Here is a 16,746-nt window from a genome sequence, read left to right on the forward strand (position 1 = left end):
CAGATGCTGCACATCCTGCTGAGATGTTTCCAGCATGTTGTCTATGTATATATTTATTTAAGAAAACCAAAACATTGTTTAATCAGATGTACTTCCACAAGTTAATTTTGAATGTCATTGTCACTTACATTTTTTCTGTTAAAGCACCTTTCTTCAAGTTTCTCGACTGCAATAATGTTCTTAATCAGAATGCTGTAGAGGGACTCTTTGCCTGTACAAACAGATTCAACACATGTAGTTAAGATTCACTCCCCTAGTATCTTGAAAAAAAACCTGTTGTATATGAGCTATGGTTCAGCTTCTGCTTGCTCACTTCAGAGAAAGAAGGTGGTGTGTTCATGCCCTGCTCTCTAGATTTTAGCTGAAACATTTAAGCATAGCAAGGGAATACCATACTATTCTCAGGTGAGATGTTAAACCAGAGTTCTGCCTTGCTCTCTGAAATGAATAAATATTCCATGTAACAATTTCAAAAGTATCTAAAAACAAATTACCTGGTCATTACTGGGGCCTGCTGTATATCATTTAATTGCCATTTTCCTACATTATATCAATGATTATTTTTCAAAAATGCATGGCTAATAGTGTTGGGAAATAGGGCCTCTGAATACTTGTTCTTTTTCAATAAGATTTCATTCAATGAGAATTAGGTAATCAGTGAGACTACAGTAATCACCAAATAGGAATAATTAAGGCAGTATTTTTCACAGTGCAAGATTGCTGAGAAAGCACCTCTTACAGGCAGATGTTACAATGATTGATAGCTTGCATATTTCCCAAACCTTAATGCTCAACATTTAAATGAATATACTGGTGAGTTAGCTGCCAGATAAAGGCTTCAAAGAAAACATTAAAGTCGACATTTGTTTCCTAGTCTACTTGATCAGATTTTATTGATGACCAACTGACTTATTTATTATCTTCTAAATGAATCCATTTAAGAAAATCAAGCATTGCATCAAGGTCCTGCACATTTTCTAAAAGGCATGTTCCTTTTTAATACAAGTACAATAGAGTTTGAACGAGTGCCTTATTCAATCTTTAGACCTGAAAATATTGTTATCACGTAAAAGGCAATGAAATGACTGCAAACAAACTTTCAAAAACTATTGACACTGTGGTTGTTCTAAATACCTGGAACTGTCCGTGCATTTAACGGCATAGCAAGGAATAATTGTGTGGTGCTGTTACAGTTCTCACGGGCTCTAGTGTTGGAATCCAGGTGCATGTGCGGATGGGCTTTCCTCCTACATGTACAATCACAAGGTCTATGCCCGACAAAAGAAATGTGCATCATGGGGAGGAAAGAAACATGATCATATCTTATTTGAATATATCTGTGGCTTCATTCTGTATTCCTATTGCTTAAGTAGCTGGGACAGAGTATACAAGTATTTGTATACAAGTATTTAAATATTATTCTGTAAACTTTTTGTTGGTGTTTGAAAGCCACATGTAGCTGCATGTCAGCGCAGTGGTTCAGTTGGTAGACCCGTCTGTGTGGAATTTGCATGTTCTCCGTGTTGGTGTGGGTTTCCTCCTACATCTAAAAGACATTCGGGTTTGTAGGTTAATAGGCTTCTGTGAATTGCCGCTAGTGTGCAGGGAGTGGATGCAAAAGTGGATAACAGAACTAGTGGATAACAGAACGGGTGATTGATGATCTGCATGGTCTCGGTGGGCTAAAGGGCCTGTTTCCATGCTGCATCTTTCAATCAATCAATCAGTCAAAGGGCAGTGTTATGAAATTGACCTGGCAGTCTCAAAATCAAGACTTACATTTCAAAGAACATCTAATGGCAATTGAAAAATTATTTCAGGAGGAAAGAAAAACAAAGCTTTCAGGCTAATATCAATATGATTGCTACCCAGGCAACTATATTGAACTGTTACAAAAGAATAATAAAAGTGGACGGACTACTCAGAAGCAATCTGAGTATCAATGCAGGTCATAACCAGGGGACAGCAAGTCAGATTGTCTTTACAAGGTTCCTCTGAGTAATAGCTAGCCACCAGTGTTAAGAATGGAGATGCGTCCTACAGACAAGTCAAGCAGTCTGACAATCATGGTCACAGGTTTACGTTTACTATCCATTATTCCACTCATTCAAAAGTCAAAAATCCAAAGCTTCAGTTCCCATGAAATCTCAGGCCGTCAGGTCAAAGTTGGGAATGGAAACTTTGTGCTGATTATCACTCTTCCTCAGCTGATTAAATCAATACTCCTCCAGCTGACATACCAGTCTGCAATTGGTGATAAGAGGATGCATACTCAAGATTAATTACCCATTCTCAAAATTGATACCAAATGGAATTTTCTTGAAAAGATTATTTTCCACGATAAGACAACAGCTCTGCTTTCAATATCATTATCCCAACCAAGCTCATCTGCAAACTCATGGAACTTGAGTCAGCAATCCCCTCTGCAACTAGATCCTCGACTTCCTGACCAACAAGCACAGTCATAGGTGCCAAATCATCCTCGATGATAATCCCCAACACTGGCACCCGGCCAGGATGTGTTCTCAGCCCCCTACGACTGTGAAGCCAAATATCAATCCAACTCAATTTACAAGTTTGCTGATGACACCAACGATGTGGGCCGTACATCAAATAATGATGAGGCAGGAGATCGAGAACCTTGTAACTTGGTGCCAAACAACAACCTCTCCCTCAAAGTCAGCAAGACAAAGGAGATTGTGATTGATTTCAGGAAGCAAAGCAGTACACACATCCCCGGTATACATTGATGGTTCCGAAGTGGAGATGATCAAAGGCTTCAAATTCTTAGGAATAAATATCACCAGCTAGTTGTCCTGGACCAGCCACATTGAAGCAATGGCCAAAAAAGCACACCAACACCTCAACTTCCTTAAATCGCTTAGGAAGATTGGCATGTCTGCAACAACCGTCCAAATGCAGCATAGAAAGCATTTTATCAGGATGCTTCGCATTATGGTTTGGGAACAGCTTCATTCAAGATCGCAAAAAATTACAGATAGTTGTGGACATAACCCAGACCATCAGGCAAACCAACCTCCCTTCCATTGACTCCATTTACACTTCACGCTGTCTTGACAGCGCCACCAGCATAATCAAGGACCAGTCTGATCCCAGATACTTCCTCTCTCCCCTCTCCCACCAGGCAAGAGATACAAAAGTTTGAAAATGCATGCCTTCAGATTCAGGGACACTTTCTTCCCAGCCGTTAACAGGCAACTGAACCGCGTTCTCACCAGCTAGAGTGCGGTCCTGACCCTCCATGAACCTCATTGGAGACCATTGAACTATCTTTCATCAGACTTTATCTTGCACAAAATGATATACCCTTTATCAGGTATATACCCTTGTATCGGGACACTATGGATGGCTTGATTGTAATCATGTTTAGTCTTGTCGTTGACTGGATAGCAAGCACCAAAATAGCTTTTCACTGTATCTTGGTATACCTGGTAAACTAAACTAAACTTGAATTGACAGCTCAATATTCCTTGTGGAGATCAAGTATTATATTCACACCTGAAACACACACTATTCTGTTTGGCATAGTAAACTATGCATTGTTTGTAGTAAGCAAAAATTAAACTGTTGGAAGAACTCAACTGGTTAAATAGCATCTGTGGAGGGAAAGCGGTGGTCAATGCTATGGGCTAGACCCTCCATCCGAATCATAATGGTTCGTAAAAGTTTTGTTTAGTTTAGAGATACAACACTGAAACAGGCCCTTCGGCCCACCGAGTCCATGCCAACCAGCGATCCCCATACACCAGTACCATCTTACACACAGGAACAATTTACAATTGTTACCAAAGCCAATTAACCTACCAACATGTACTTCTTGGGAGTGTGGGAAGAAACCAGAGCTTCCAGAGAAAATCCACATGGTCACAGGAAGAACGTACAATCTCCATTCAGACAGCGCCCATTGTCAGGATCGAACCCGGGTCACTGGTGCTGTAAGGCAGCAACTCTACCACTATGCCACCATGCTGCCCAAGCATTTGAAATAAAACACAACCAATCTCTAGCTCATCAATCTACTACAATTCATGAGGCAAAATTATTATGTTCAGATCAAATTCCAGCAAGGCTAAAATGTAGAAACAAAGAACTGCAGATGCTGGTTTATTTCCAAGCTAGCCACAAAGTGCTGGAGTAACTCAGCGGGGCAGACAGCATCTCTGGAGGTCAAGGATGCACCAATCTTTTAGTTGCAATGAACTCCTGTAGGTATTAAACATCTCAAGTCCTTTCAACTCTGTCCATGTTTCATATTAAGATCAGAAGTGGACACGAAAACAAAACCGCAGATGCTGGAAATAAGAAATGAATACATTGAATGTTGGAAACCACAGGTCTATGGAAAGAAAGAAAGTTAAGGTATCAGGCTGAAGACCCTTTGTCAGAGCTGAGAAAGAAAAAATACAAATTGGTTTCAGTTACAGAGAAGATGAGGAAGGGAAAGAAAGGACAAAGGGAATATCTGCTAATGACAGCATGTGAAATATTGCATAGAGCAAACACGCAATCCACATATGCACACCAAATGACTGGTAATCTAATTTTAATTACAATGAAGGCAAAACGATGCTCAGGACACTGAGTATGGCATGCTCTTTCTTGGAACAGATATTGGGAGGTGGTGATGGTGGAAGGGGAGGGAGTTGGAAAAACAAGACATTAGTGCAGCAACACAATTATAAAACAAATGCATGTTCGTATAAGATGTGTTTAGTTGCTCTTTCTTGGAGCCGATGTTGGGTAGTAGTGGTGGTAGAAGGGGTGGGAGTTAGGAAAACATGATATTAGTGCAACAATTTGATTACAAAAACTTTCATGGCAGTGTAAGAGGTGGTCAGTTGTGTTCTGCTCCTGAGGTAGGATTAGGTTATGCAGGTTGGTTCAAGAAGCTGTTAGACATAGGAAAGAGGAGCCAGCGCTGCCGTCGCAGCTGCGGCTTGCCTGCAGTCCGTCTGTCTTTTGTGTTTTTTGTTGTTTTTGTCTGAATTGTAGTTTTAATATGAAGTAGTGTTGTATGTTATGTTTTGGGGGGGGGGGTGGGAGGGAACGGGAACTGTAAAATTCTCTCTCCAGAACGGAGACGTGACCTTTGTTCTGTGTCGTGTCTCCGTTCCTGCTGCGGCCTACCACCGGCCATGCACCTGGGACCACCTGGGGCTCTGGTTCGCAGAGCCCACGGACCGGACTCACCACCTGCGGCGCTGGCTGCCTGCGAATGCTGCGGGAACGGCTGCGACTCGTCTCTGGAGGCTCCGGCGCGGGCCGTGTGGACGTCGGAAGCCCGCAGTCCCCTGGTTGGGGGCCGACATCGGGAGCTCCGGCAGTGGCAGAGGCAACGTGTTCGCCCGCCCCAAATCGCGGGGCTTGGGTCGGCCCGCCACGGACCTTTCACCGCCCAGCGGGGGCTTCAATATCGGGAGCCCCGACTGCCCCGACGTGGCAACTCCAACAGCCTGACCGCGGGACAAGACGGCAGGGAAGAGAAAAAGACATTCTGGCCTTCCATCACAGTGAGAAGGGACTGGAGGAGACTCACTGTGATGGATGTTTCTTTTTGTTTGGTGTTAGTTGTGATTGTATGTGTTATTGCATTTTTATTGATTAATCTTATTGGTCTTATTGTTCAACTGTGGGTAATGTTTCATTTTACTACACATTTATGTGTATGTAACAAATAAACGACTATTGACTATTGATCAGGATACTTTCTATAGTACATTTGCAGAAATCTCTCAGATTATTTAGTGATATGCCAAATCTCCTTACATTTCTAAGGAAGTAGTGACGCTGGTACACTTTCTTGCTGATTACATCTGTGCTGTGGCCAGGACAGGTCATCCAAGATGTTAATGCCCATTTCTTCCTAATATATTTCTTTATAAAGAAGCTGCAAAACTAATCTGTTAACTTCTCGATCGATCGTATGATTGGGGTTACAGCTCGTATCCGGGTCATAATTTTGCTGTGAACTCCTCCTGTCAACAGCAATTTGGATTACTACAAATTCTAATACTACATCTCTAATGCAAGAAAAAAGTCCTCATCTGCAGTCAACCTCTTATTCTGAAACCATGCTCCCAGTCCAAAACTTCACAGCCACGAGAAATATCCCCACTGCATTTTGCTTGTCAGGCCCTTTCGGAATTTTGTATGTTTGAATGAGATTTCATCCAGTTCTTCAAAACTCCAAAGAATACTGCTGTAAAATACTAAATTTCTTCTCAAAAGACAAACTACATCCTTGGTACCAGTCCAGTGAATCTGTGCTGCATTCTATGGTAAATATATCCCCCCATCAGCAAAGAGATCAAAACCGCACGCAATACCTCTGCTGTGGTCTTACCAAAGCATTTTCTTGTTCATGTGTTCAACTCCTCTCAAGACAGTTAATGTCTAAATTGCCCTCTTAGCTTCTTCTGTACCTGCATGCTGCCCTTCAATAGCACACCGAAGAACCTTTGAACATCAACATTACTTGGTCTCTCATTGCATAAATATATGATATTGGGCTCCCTTAGCTAAATTATTGATATAGATTTGAAAAAGATGGTGCAGTACCCCACTAAATACAGCCTACCATTCCTAGCTTCTGCTCGACAACTGATTTACAAATAATGTCACCGTATTAACCCCAGTTCCAACCTTGTGGATCAATCTCCTGCCCAGGAACTTACTGAAAAACTTCACTGACCTAAAGTTGATATAAGCTCAGTCATCCCAGTCACAATGAACTGCATATGCTGGAATCTTGAGCGAAGCACAAAATGCTCAAATAGCTCAGCGGGTCAGGCAGCATCTGTGGAGGGATAGATAGGTGACATTTCGGGTTGGGACCTTTTCTCAGTCCATTTTTTTGCTCTTACATCTTTCTAACCAGTGGGGTCATATGTGTTACCCTCCAATCCACAGGAACAATTCCAAAATCCAGATAATTTTATAAGATGACAGCCAGACCATCCATTATCTCTAAAGTCAGGCCTTTTTTTTCCCAAAGCTCTGGGATGTAATTCTGTGAAGAAAGAAGTAATTGTCCACTTTGCCATTTCCTAGACACTTGTAAACTGGGAGAACCTCTTTTAACGTCCACTGGCAGGCCCGTGCTACCAAATTTCAAGTAGTTGATCTTTGGTGTCAGTTGCCTTGCATTTAGCTTCTCTCACCACAAAATAATTGTTACGGTGCAATGGTTTTCTGTTCAGTAGCAGGTTCCTAGCTTTTCATGGATTATATAAATGATTTGTATTTAAATGAGGGGCCACAATGAAGTAGTTTGCCAATCACACTAAAAGTGAAAATGTAGCAAGGAAAAAGGGTCTATGCTGCAAAAAGACACTAACGAACTGGCTACATACGCAGAAAAGTGGCAAATGGAATCCATTCTGGGGAGTTGCAAGGTAATGCATTTGGGGTGGGGAAAACACAGGCAATACATGAGGAAACTAAACAAGGAAACAGACTGCACTCGCCGACATCTCTGCAGCAAGATAACCAGTCAAACAGATAAAATGGCATAAAAAATTATAGGCTGTTGACTGGTGCTCTACAGCATGGAAATTACATTAAATGTGCAGAGTTCTAGGGACTTCTTAAATATATGTTAAATATGTGACATACAACAGCACCAATCCTGCATCGCACACCTCTGGTCACAGGCATCCAATCTGAAAAACAACTTTCTGCTACCACCCTCCGATACCTACCACAAAAACAATTTTGCATTTGATTAGCTAAGATCCCATGCGATTTCACCTTTCTAACCAGTCTAACTTGGTATGTTCGCTTGGGCAGCTTGCAGCCCAGCGTTATGAACATTGACTTCTCCAACTTTAGATAGTTCCTCTGTCCCTCTCTTCCCCTCCCCCTTCCCAGTTCTCCCTCTATCTTCCTGTCTTCACCTATATCCTTCCTTTATCCCACCCACCTGACATCAGTCTGAGGAAGGGTCTCGACCCGAAACGTCACCCATTCCTTCTCTCCTGAGATGCTGCCTGACCTGCTGAGTTACTCCAGCATTTTGTGAAATAAATACCTTCGATTTGTACCAGCATCTGCAGTTATTTTCTTACACTGCCATGCCCACATCAGTCCTCTGGTCACCTCTTCATAAAGGATTTTAATACACTTGTAAAATCTCTTTGGTTTCTCCTTTACCATATCGGCCTAGAATATTTTATGGCCCCTTTGCCTTCCTGATTTACTTTTATATGTGTATTCTTCACTGTGTTCAAAGGAATATTTTGACCATCAATGTAGTACATTGCAGCTTTGCCACATTTGTATCATGCTTAAACTGGTCTATTAGAAACGGCTGCATGCTGGATTTCTATTGAATTTAAAAGATTGGGGTGGGATTGATTGTTGCTTAAGACGAGAACGCCATACACTACGCTGCACAGATGTTTTACACTGCCAAGAAATTCAAGAATGGCGAGAGCAATCTTCAAATTTGATTGTTATTTGGTAGTGAAACTGCAAAGTGCTTTATCATAAAAGCGTAACAGAAATCTGTTACTCATTCATCCAAAGGATGCTTGCCAATAGAAACCTTCCAAATCAGACCTTCTGTAAGCATTTGAAGGAATAAAGAACAGGTGGAATTTAGATGCAATTACATGTCATTACTTTTTTTGATGATATGCAGCCAAGAAGACGAGAAAAATAGAAGAATCAAAAATATTAAAAGATGTTTCTTAATATTTGCTGCAGCAACTACTTGAATAAATTACCTTTTACATGGAAAACATTGCAAGAGTTGAAATGATACCAACAGATATGGGTACAATAGATAAATAATCAGTAATTAGGCCGAAAGAGGCCATACGCAAGGTTAGTGAAGAAGCATTGGGGGAATGAAGCTCAAATATAAAAGATCTGTAGTTATTGCAACTCTTAAGAATAAAAAGGCATGGTTAATTTGTTTTAACTATCAATGGAGATCCTTAAAGGATGAAGGAACAAAACTAATTAATTTCAGTGGTGGATACCTGGTGAAGTTTAAAGCTCATCTCTGTATAGTGCCAAGTTTAGAATGAAGAAATTTAAATTTGCAAATGGGCAAAGGAAATAGCAGTTTTTTCCACACATAGGATAGTGGGTATATTGAACGAGCTACCAGAGAGAATGATAAACCTGGGTACAATTACAACATTTTAAAGACATTTGGATCGGAAAAGTTTAGAAGGATATGGGGCTAATGCAAATAAATGCGACTAGCTCAGGAAGGCAAGTAGAACCCAAAATGCAAGGGTAACTGAGCAGGTCAGGCAGCATAATAGTCATAAGACATAGGAGCAGAATTATGTCATTCAGCCCATTGTGTTCACTCTGCCATTCAATCATGACTGACCCATCTTTCCCTCTCAACTACATTCTCCAGTCTTCTTCCCGTGACCTTTGACACCCATATTAATCAAGAACCTATCAATCTCCACTTAAAAAATACGCAAAGACATGGCCTCCACAGCCGTCTGTGGCAATGAATTTCACAGATTCACCACCCTCTGGCTAAATAAATTCCTCATCTCCAATGGTCCGTCCTTTTATTCTGAGGCTGTGCCCGCTGATCCTAGACTCTCCCACTAGTTGAATTATCCTCGCCATTCCACTCTATCCAAGCCTTTCATTATTCAATAAAATTCAATAAAATTCCCCTCATCCTTCTACACTTCAGCTCCAGAGCCGTCAAATGCTCAATATACGTTAACCCTATCATCCCCGGGATCATTCTTGTGAACCTCCTCTGGACCCTCTCCATAATGCCCTATAAAGCCTCACCATTACATCCCTGCTTTTATATTCTAGTTCTCTCAAAATGAAAGCTAACATTGCATTTGCCTTCCTTCCTACTGATTCAACCTGCAAATTAACCTTTTGGGATTACTGCACCAGCACTCCCAAGTCCCCTTCTACCTCCGATTTCTGAATCCTCACCCCATTTAGAAAATAGTCTCCGCCTTTATTCCTACTACCAAAGTGCATGATCGCACACTTTGCTACGCTGTATTCCATCGGCCACTACTTTGTCCACTCACCCAACCTGTCCAAGTCCTTCTGCAGACTACCTGCTTTCTCTACACTACCTGCCCCTCCACCTATCTTTGTATCATCTGCAAAATCGGCCACAAAGCCATCAATTCTATCATCCAAATTATTAATATACAACGTGAACAGTAGCGAACTCAGCACCAACCCCTGCAGAACCCCACTAGGCATCGGTAGCCAACCAGAAAAAAAGCCCTCTTTATTCCCCTTCTGCCATTCAGCCAATCTTCTGTCCATTTATAAAAGGCGCCAGCATCTTTGGAGGATATGGATAGGCACCATTTTGGCTTGGGACCCTTTTTCACATTGATTGCTGCAAGGATGAGAAGGCTGGAAAAGAGATGGGGATGGGACAGGAAGGCACCTAGTTCAACAAAGATGAGTTGGATTGAAGGGTCTGTTTCCATGCTCTACAATTCTTTGAATCTATGCTTTGGTAGCTTACATTCAACATAATATTCCAGATGAGTTTAATCATTGTTCTGAACAACTAAAACACCACCTCCTCCCTTCGTAATCCAGTCCCGTTGAGATGCCGACAACCATTCCATTACCATTTCTGGTTGCTTTCTGTTGGGTGCATAAGCTCTCAGTGTTTTTTTAATTTGTTTATGTCAAGTGAACATCATTGGCAATATCAGCATTCATTGATCCCAAGTGTTATGTGTACATTAACTCTTAAATCTCTTTGTACATTCTTAGTTTCCCAACATTAAGAAAATCTGTACATTTTTAAATCTAAAATAGTAGACCTTTCTCAAATGAAACAAAGTTTCATCCACTTCCTCTTTGATCTTTAATAATTTGCCAACCACATACACTAAAATGAATGCAGCAAATAGAACATAATTGCCGTAATCATGCAACAGATCAGGTAGCATCCCTGGAAAAAGAAACAGCATAAACATTTCAGGTCAAAGACCTTCTGCTAAAACTCGAAGAGAGCTTTTTTAAATTGCAATGAAGTTGGAAGTAGGATGGAGAGAACAATAGGAATATCTAAGTGTGAGGTGAGATTGGCATAGTAAGCTATTAATTAAGTCATTTGGTTGAAAGGGCAACTAAATAATTCACAGAGAGAAGACAAAGGAATATGCAAATTGTGAAATGCGTGGCAGACCAGGCTGCGTTTGTGGAGAGACAGAGACTGAGCCAATATTACAGCAGGTTGACTTCCAGGTATTTTTGTGGATGGCCTGGTGACGCAGCAGTAGAGTTGCTGCCTTACAGTGTCAAAGAATTCAATCCTGACTACGGGAGCTGTCTGTACAGAGTGTGTACGTTCTCCCCATGACCGCGTGGGTTTTCTTCGGGAGCTCCGGATTCCTCCCACATTACAAAGACGTACAGATTTATAGGTTATTTGGTTTTGATAAAAATTGTAAATTGTTCCTAGTGTGTAGGACAGTGTAGGGGAATTGTAGGTCAGCGCGTACTCGGTAGGCCGAAGGGCCTGTTTCCGCGCTGTATCGCTAAACTAAACTAAACTAAAGAATTGGGCATTCTGATACAAACAGAGGACATTAGCTTACGTAGCTGTCCAGAAGGCTGGTACAGATAGTTAGGACACACAGGGTCCAAGATGTTTTGGCAAATTGGATCCAAAATTAGCTTGGATGTAGGAAGCAGAGGATAGTGGTGCTGGCTTCTTTCTCTGACTGGAAGTCTGTAACGAGTGATGCCCTCCAGGGATCAGTGCTGGAACCTTTGTTGTTTGCTATGGATATAAATGACTTGGATGAGAATGTCTGCGGATGATAAGTAAGGTTGGCTGAGGATACAGAAGGACATAAATCATTTTGAAAGTTGTACCACAGACTGGTAGTTCTTACATCCACTGTAATGAAGAGTCAATTGGTTATGGTGCAAATCAACTCCTGCCTCAGAGACATAATCGAGCCAAACACAAGGACAAAGGTAGAGTGGTGAAAGATAACAGAGGACAGAATATAGTTCTCAGCATTGGTAGCTTAACAGTTCCAGAGAAAAAGTCTAATATCCATGTTGGGGTAGGTTGGAGTATCGGGATTGTACCCTAGCTGACTGGAGGAACTGATAAGTCTGATAACCGAAGCAGCTATTTCTGAATCTGGTGGTGCGCATTATCAAGCTTCTGTATTTTCTGCCTGGCGGGAACAAAAAGGAGGTATGATCGGCGTGGGAAAGGGTCCTTGATTATGATGGCTAGTTTCCTGAGGCAGCGTGAAGTGCAGATGGAGTCAGTAGTGGGCACTCTGGTCTGAATGGTGGAGTGGGCTACATCCACAACTCTCGGCAATGTTTTGCGGTCATGGGCAGAACTGTGCCTAAAAACAAGCAGTGGTGCAAGCCGAACAGTATGCTTTCAACTCTCCCAAGATTCTACCACTCACCTGCACACTAGGGGTAATTAACAGTGGCCAATGAACCTGCACATCCTTGGAACAAGATCATAAGTGATATGAGCAGATTTAGGCCATTCGGCCTTTCAGTCTACCTGGAGGCAGTGATTCTAACAGTTGCCCATTTGAGCAGCCAGAAATATGTTTCTCAAAAAATATATTCTATCTCATCAGCAAACTGGCCCACAACCAGAAATTCCCATGCAAAATGACTTCAACTGAAGGTCAGCAGCATTTCACAAAACGTGACTTACCACCACGTTAATGGCAAATAGGGACAGATAATAAATATGGTCAACAATGTCCACATCCTGATAAATGAGCTAAAGGCTTTTCAATTCATTGACCTTCTGCAATTTCTAATCAATTTCCACTCTGGGAGATATACACTAAATCTGAAAGTCAACATATGATATGTACTGTAAAATTAATTGGCAAAGATAATTTAAAATATAAGCAGCCACTTCATTTTAAACTGATATCAAGCATACAAACATAATAGCATTATCTTTTAGGATTGAATTCAGACTTAAAGAAGACAAATATTTGCAGTCTTAAAATAGACACGAAAAGCTGGAGTAACTCAGTGGGTCAGACAGCATCCCCTCTGGCGAAAAGTAATAGGTGACATTTCAGACTGAGACCCTTTTGCAGACTGAAGCCTTGAAGTTCTTGATGCTGTTGATAGAAATAAATTGTCCAGGCATACCTGACTGCTTGTGGTAAGAGATCTCTCTGTTGGTCAAGCGGAGCCATCGCCTCTTAAAATTATGCACTTTACGAATCCGGTTTCTTCCCTGAGCTCTTTTAACGACTTCCCTGCAATTTAGAAGAATATATACTATTTTTGCTTTGAATTCCTAAGGAGTTGGCACCTGCTGAAAGACTTAGGCACAATTTAAACTGCATTCACTATATCTAAACTTGCCAAATTCCAATCAAGAAATTCCAGATGTACTATAAGAATAGTAGCTATCCTACACTGCGGTAGTAAGCCCAGTTATACCAGATGTATCAGAGTTGAGAGTTAGAGTCATCGAGTTATTGAGCCATACAGCACAGAAACAGACCCCACAGCCAAACTCATTCACACTGATTGAGATGCCCCATCTAAGCTCATCCCATTTGCCAGCATTTGGCCCATTTTCCTCAAAACATTTCCTATTCATGAACCTGCCCACGTGTCCTTTAAAAGCCGTTTTAGTACTTCTCTCAACTATTCCGCTGGCAGCTTGTTCCATATACATAATGCCCTCCGACTGAAAAGGTTAACCCTCAGGTATCTATTAAATCTTTCCTGTCTCACCTTATATTGTCTTCTGGTTCTTGATCGGTAAAGGATCGTGCATACCTCCTATCAATTTCCCATATGATTTTATACAGCTCTATACAATCACCCCTCGGCCTTTTGCACTCCAAGGAATAAAGTCCTAGCCAGCACACCTTCTCGCTACAGCTCAGGCCCTCAAGTCCTGACAACATTCTCATAAACCTTCTCTGCACTCTTTCCAGCTTAATGATATTAATGATAAATGCAGCCTTATCAATGTCTTTACAATTGCAACATAATGTTCCAACTTCAAAAGCCTTCTTTACCACCCTATCTACCTGCGATTCCACTTTCAAGAAACAATGTATCTTTACTCCTAGATCTCCCTACTCTGCAACATCCCCAGAGGCCTACCATTCACAATGAAGGTCCTGCCCTAGTTTGACTTCCAAAATGCAATACCATTTAATACCTGCATTAAACTCCATTAGCTATTTCTTAACCCACTTACACAGCTCATGAAGATCCTGCTGTAATTTTTGACAACAATCTTCACTGTTTCTGATACCACCTACTTTAGTGTTATCTGCAAACTTATTAATCATGCCTTGTACATCCTCATCCAAATCATTGATATAAACCACAAACACAAATGGGTCCATCACCTATCCCTGAGGCACATCATTGGCCTCCAGTCCGAACAACAACCTTCCATTACCATCCTCAGCTTCCTTCCGTGAAGCCAATTCTGTATCCAGTCAGCGAGCTCTCACTGGATCCCATGCAATCTAACTTTCCAGAGCATCTATCAGGCAGAACCTTATCAAAGGCCTTACTGAAGCCCATATAGAGTCATAGAGTCTTACAGTGTGGAAACAGCTGTGTGTCTACCCGAACTATTCCTCTCATGATTTTATACACCTCTATGAGATCACCCCTCAACCTCCTGCACTCCCAGGAATAGATTCCTCGCCTGCTCAACTACTCCCTATAGCTCAGGTCCTAGAGTCCTGGCAACATCCTTATAAATCTTCTCTGTATCCTTTCCAGCTTGACAACATCTTTCCTGTAACATGGTGCCCAAAACTGAACACAATACTCTAAATGCGGCCTCATCAACGCCTTATACAACTGCAACATGACCTCCTAATTTTCTATGCTCAATGCTCTGACTGAAGAAGACCAATATGTTTTTGCTTGCATACAGAATGTATACAAATAGCAGCGCTTTGTAACTTTGTCAGCGTCGTAGGTGGCTGCTATTTTGTATACATTGTGTATGCAAGCAAAGAATCTCACAGTGCCTAGTCACATGTGACAATAAAGTATTACTATTCCTATTCCTCCTAATACTGGCTGTTCTCAATACACTTCCAGTGACTACCCCAAGATCCCCATCCTCCTGTTTTTCTCTACGCTAAAAACAGAGGAGAAATACTCGTTGAGGATCTTGCCCATCTCCTGTGGACAGAGAGTTGTCCGTTTTGATTTTTGAGGGCTCCCACTCTCTCTCTGGTTATCCTTTTTCCCTTTATGTGCTTATAAATTCTCTTGGGATTATCCTTTCTGCTATCTGCCAGAGCTATCTCCTGTCCCCCTTTTTGCTCTTCTGATTTCCTTTTTTTAGCTTACACCTTAGTTCCCGAAACTCCTCCAGAGATACACTTGATTCCAGCTGTCTATACCTGTCCCATGCCTCCTTCTTACTCTTGACCAAACTATCAATTTCCTTCATCATCCAGGGTTCCTCATCTCTGGCCTTGCCCTCGTTAACCTCCCTGGTTAGTTCTTCAAAAAAACACAATCAAATCCCAGTTCTTTCTCAAATTCAGCTTTGATCTGTGATCATATTGTACTTATTTTGTCAAAATGTTTGTTCTCACATGTCACAACAACAGTTCCAGGATAGCTACAATGTTTGTAAACTATGACTAATATTATTCAATGTTCACTTTAGTTTCAAAATATTTCTCTAGTTTCATTCATTCACTTTTAACTCTTACCCTTCTTTGAGAATAATTGATTCATTTACTCCACTGGGCTCCTTACTTTGCACTGAAGATACTTCATCTATAAACTAAACACAAATATATCCATTAACGTTTTCAAACAACAAAGGTGGATAATGGATTCAATGATCAACTAATTAGCCTGAGATAATGTAGATGAGGCATCTGCGTGGAATTGTGCAAAGGACTAACATTCAACCAGTTTTGCTATATTCAAACACAAGAGAAAAATATACCACAAACTTCCAACAAGACTTCAGAATACATAAAGTGATCACAAGAATGTAAAACAATAAGGGTTGAAATAGCAGCCTCTCATAGCTTTAATTTCAAATATTTTTTAATGCAATTTTAAAACAATTAAAACATTTTAAACATTTATATGACTGCATAACTCCATTTGTGTTTGTTATTTAACTCACCTTTTTAACTGAATCAATGCATTTTTCTTCCTGAAACAGTTTAAAAAAATCACACATATAGGATTCCTTGAAGCTTGACTGCAAGGCAAAAGAAACTGGACATCAACACACAGCCAAACAGGAAAAGAAATACACTGAATCTTTGCAAAAAGTAAGAATGGTGCTGACCAATTTGTTTTTCGATAAACTGCACCAGCTTCCCAAGGTTTGGATCGTTTTAGAAATTAGAGTCAAGGCCCGAGATGTCTGAGCATCCTGCAATGGGAGAGAAAAAGAAAAAATAAATTACATTAAATTAAGTAATTTGTGTTCCTTTCCACAAATTCAGTTTTTAACATGAAATCAGTGTTAACTGAAAGCCAGTGAATCTTTTTGCCATCTCCATAAGGAGGACCTCAACACTCCCAGCTAAACATCCAAATGTACTTTGAACAAGTTTGTAATTTTATCCTTTATATATCTGCTATCATAGCTGGATGGTGATTTCAGATAAGCATTCCACTTGCATTCCCTGGCATATTTAAACTTATCACTAGTCATTATGTTTAATTGATTTTCGAAACATTTAAGTGTTATATTCATCTGAGATTGGAGACTGCACC

The 16,746-nt window shown here is 40.9% G+C and overlaps 1 protein-coding gene across 2 annotated transcripts in view; it reads right to left on the bottom strand.

The window, feature by feature from the left end:
• Positions 1 to 16,746, bottom strand: part of rasa2 (RAS p21 protein activator 2) — a 147,626-nt gene that overhangs the window by 8,008 nt on the left and 122,872 nt on the right. For both annotated transcript variants that reach the window (XM_078410373.1, XM_078410374.1), the window contains 5 exons: positions 16,313 to 16,399; positions 16,145 to 16,222; positions 15,717 to 15,790; positions 13,153 to 13,262; positions 129 to 211 (listed from right to left, as the gene is read on the bottom strand). In XM_078410373.1, the coding sequence (XP_078266499.1) occupies positions 129 to 211; positions 13,153 to 13,262; positions 15,717 to 15,790; positions 16,145 to 16,222; positions 16,313 to 16,399 (432 nt within the window). The remainder of the gene's footprint in view (positions 1 to 128; positions 212 to 13,152; positions 13,263 to 15,716; positions 15,791 to 16,144; positions 16,223 to 16,312; positions 16,400 to 16,746) is intronic.

This window comes from Rhinoraja longicauda, chromosome 13 (assembly GCF_053455715.1).
Source record: "Rhinoraja longicauda isolate Sanriku21f chromosome 13, sRhiLon1.1, whole genome shotgun sequence".
Taxonomy (NCBI): Eukaryota; Metazoa; Chordata; class Chondrichthyes; order Rajiformes; family Arhynchobatidae; genus Rhinoraja; species Rhinoraja longicauda.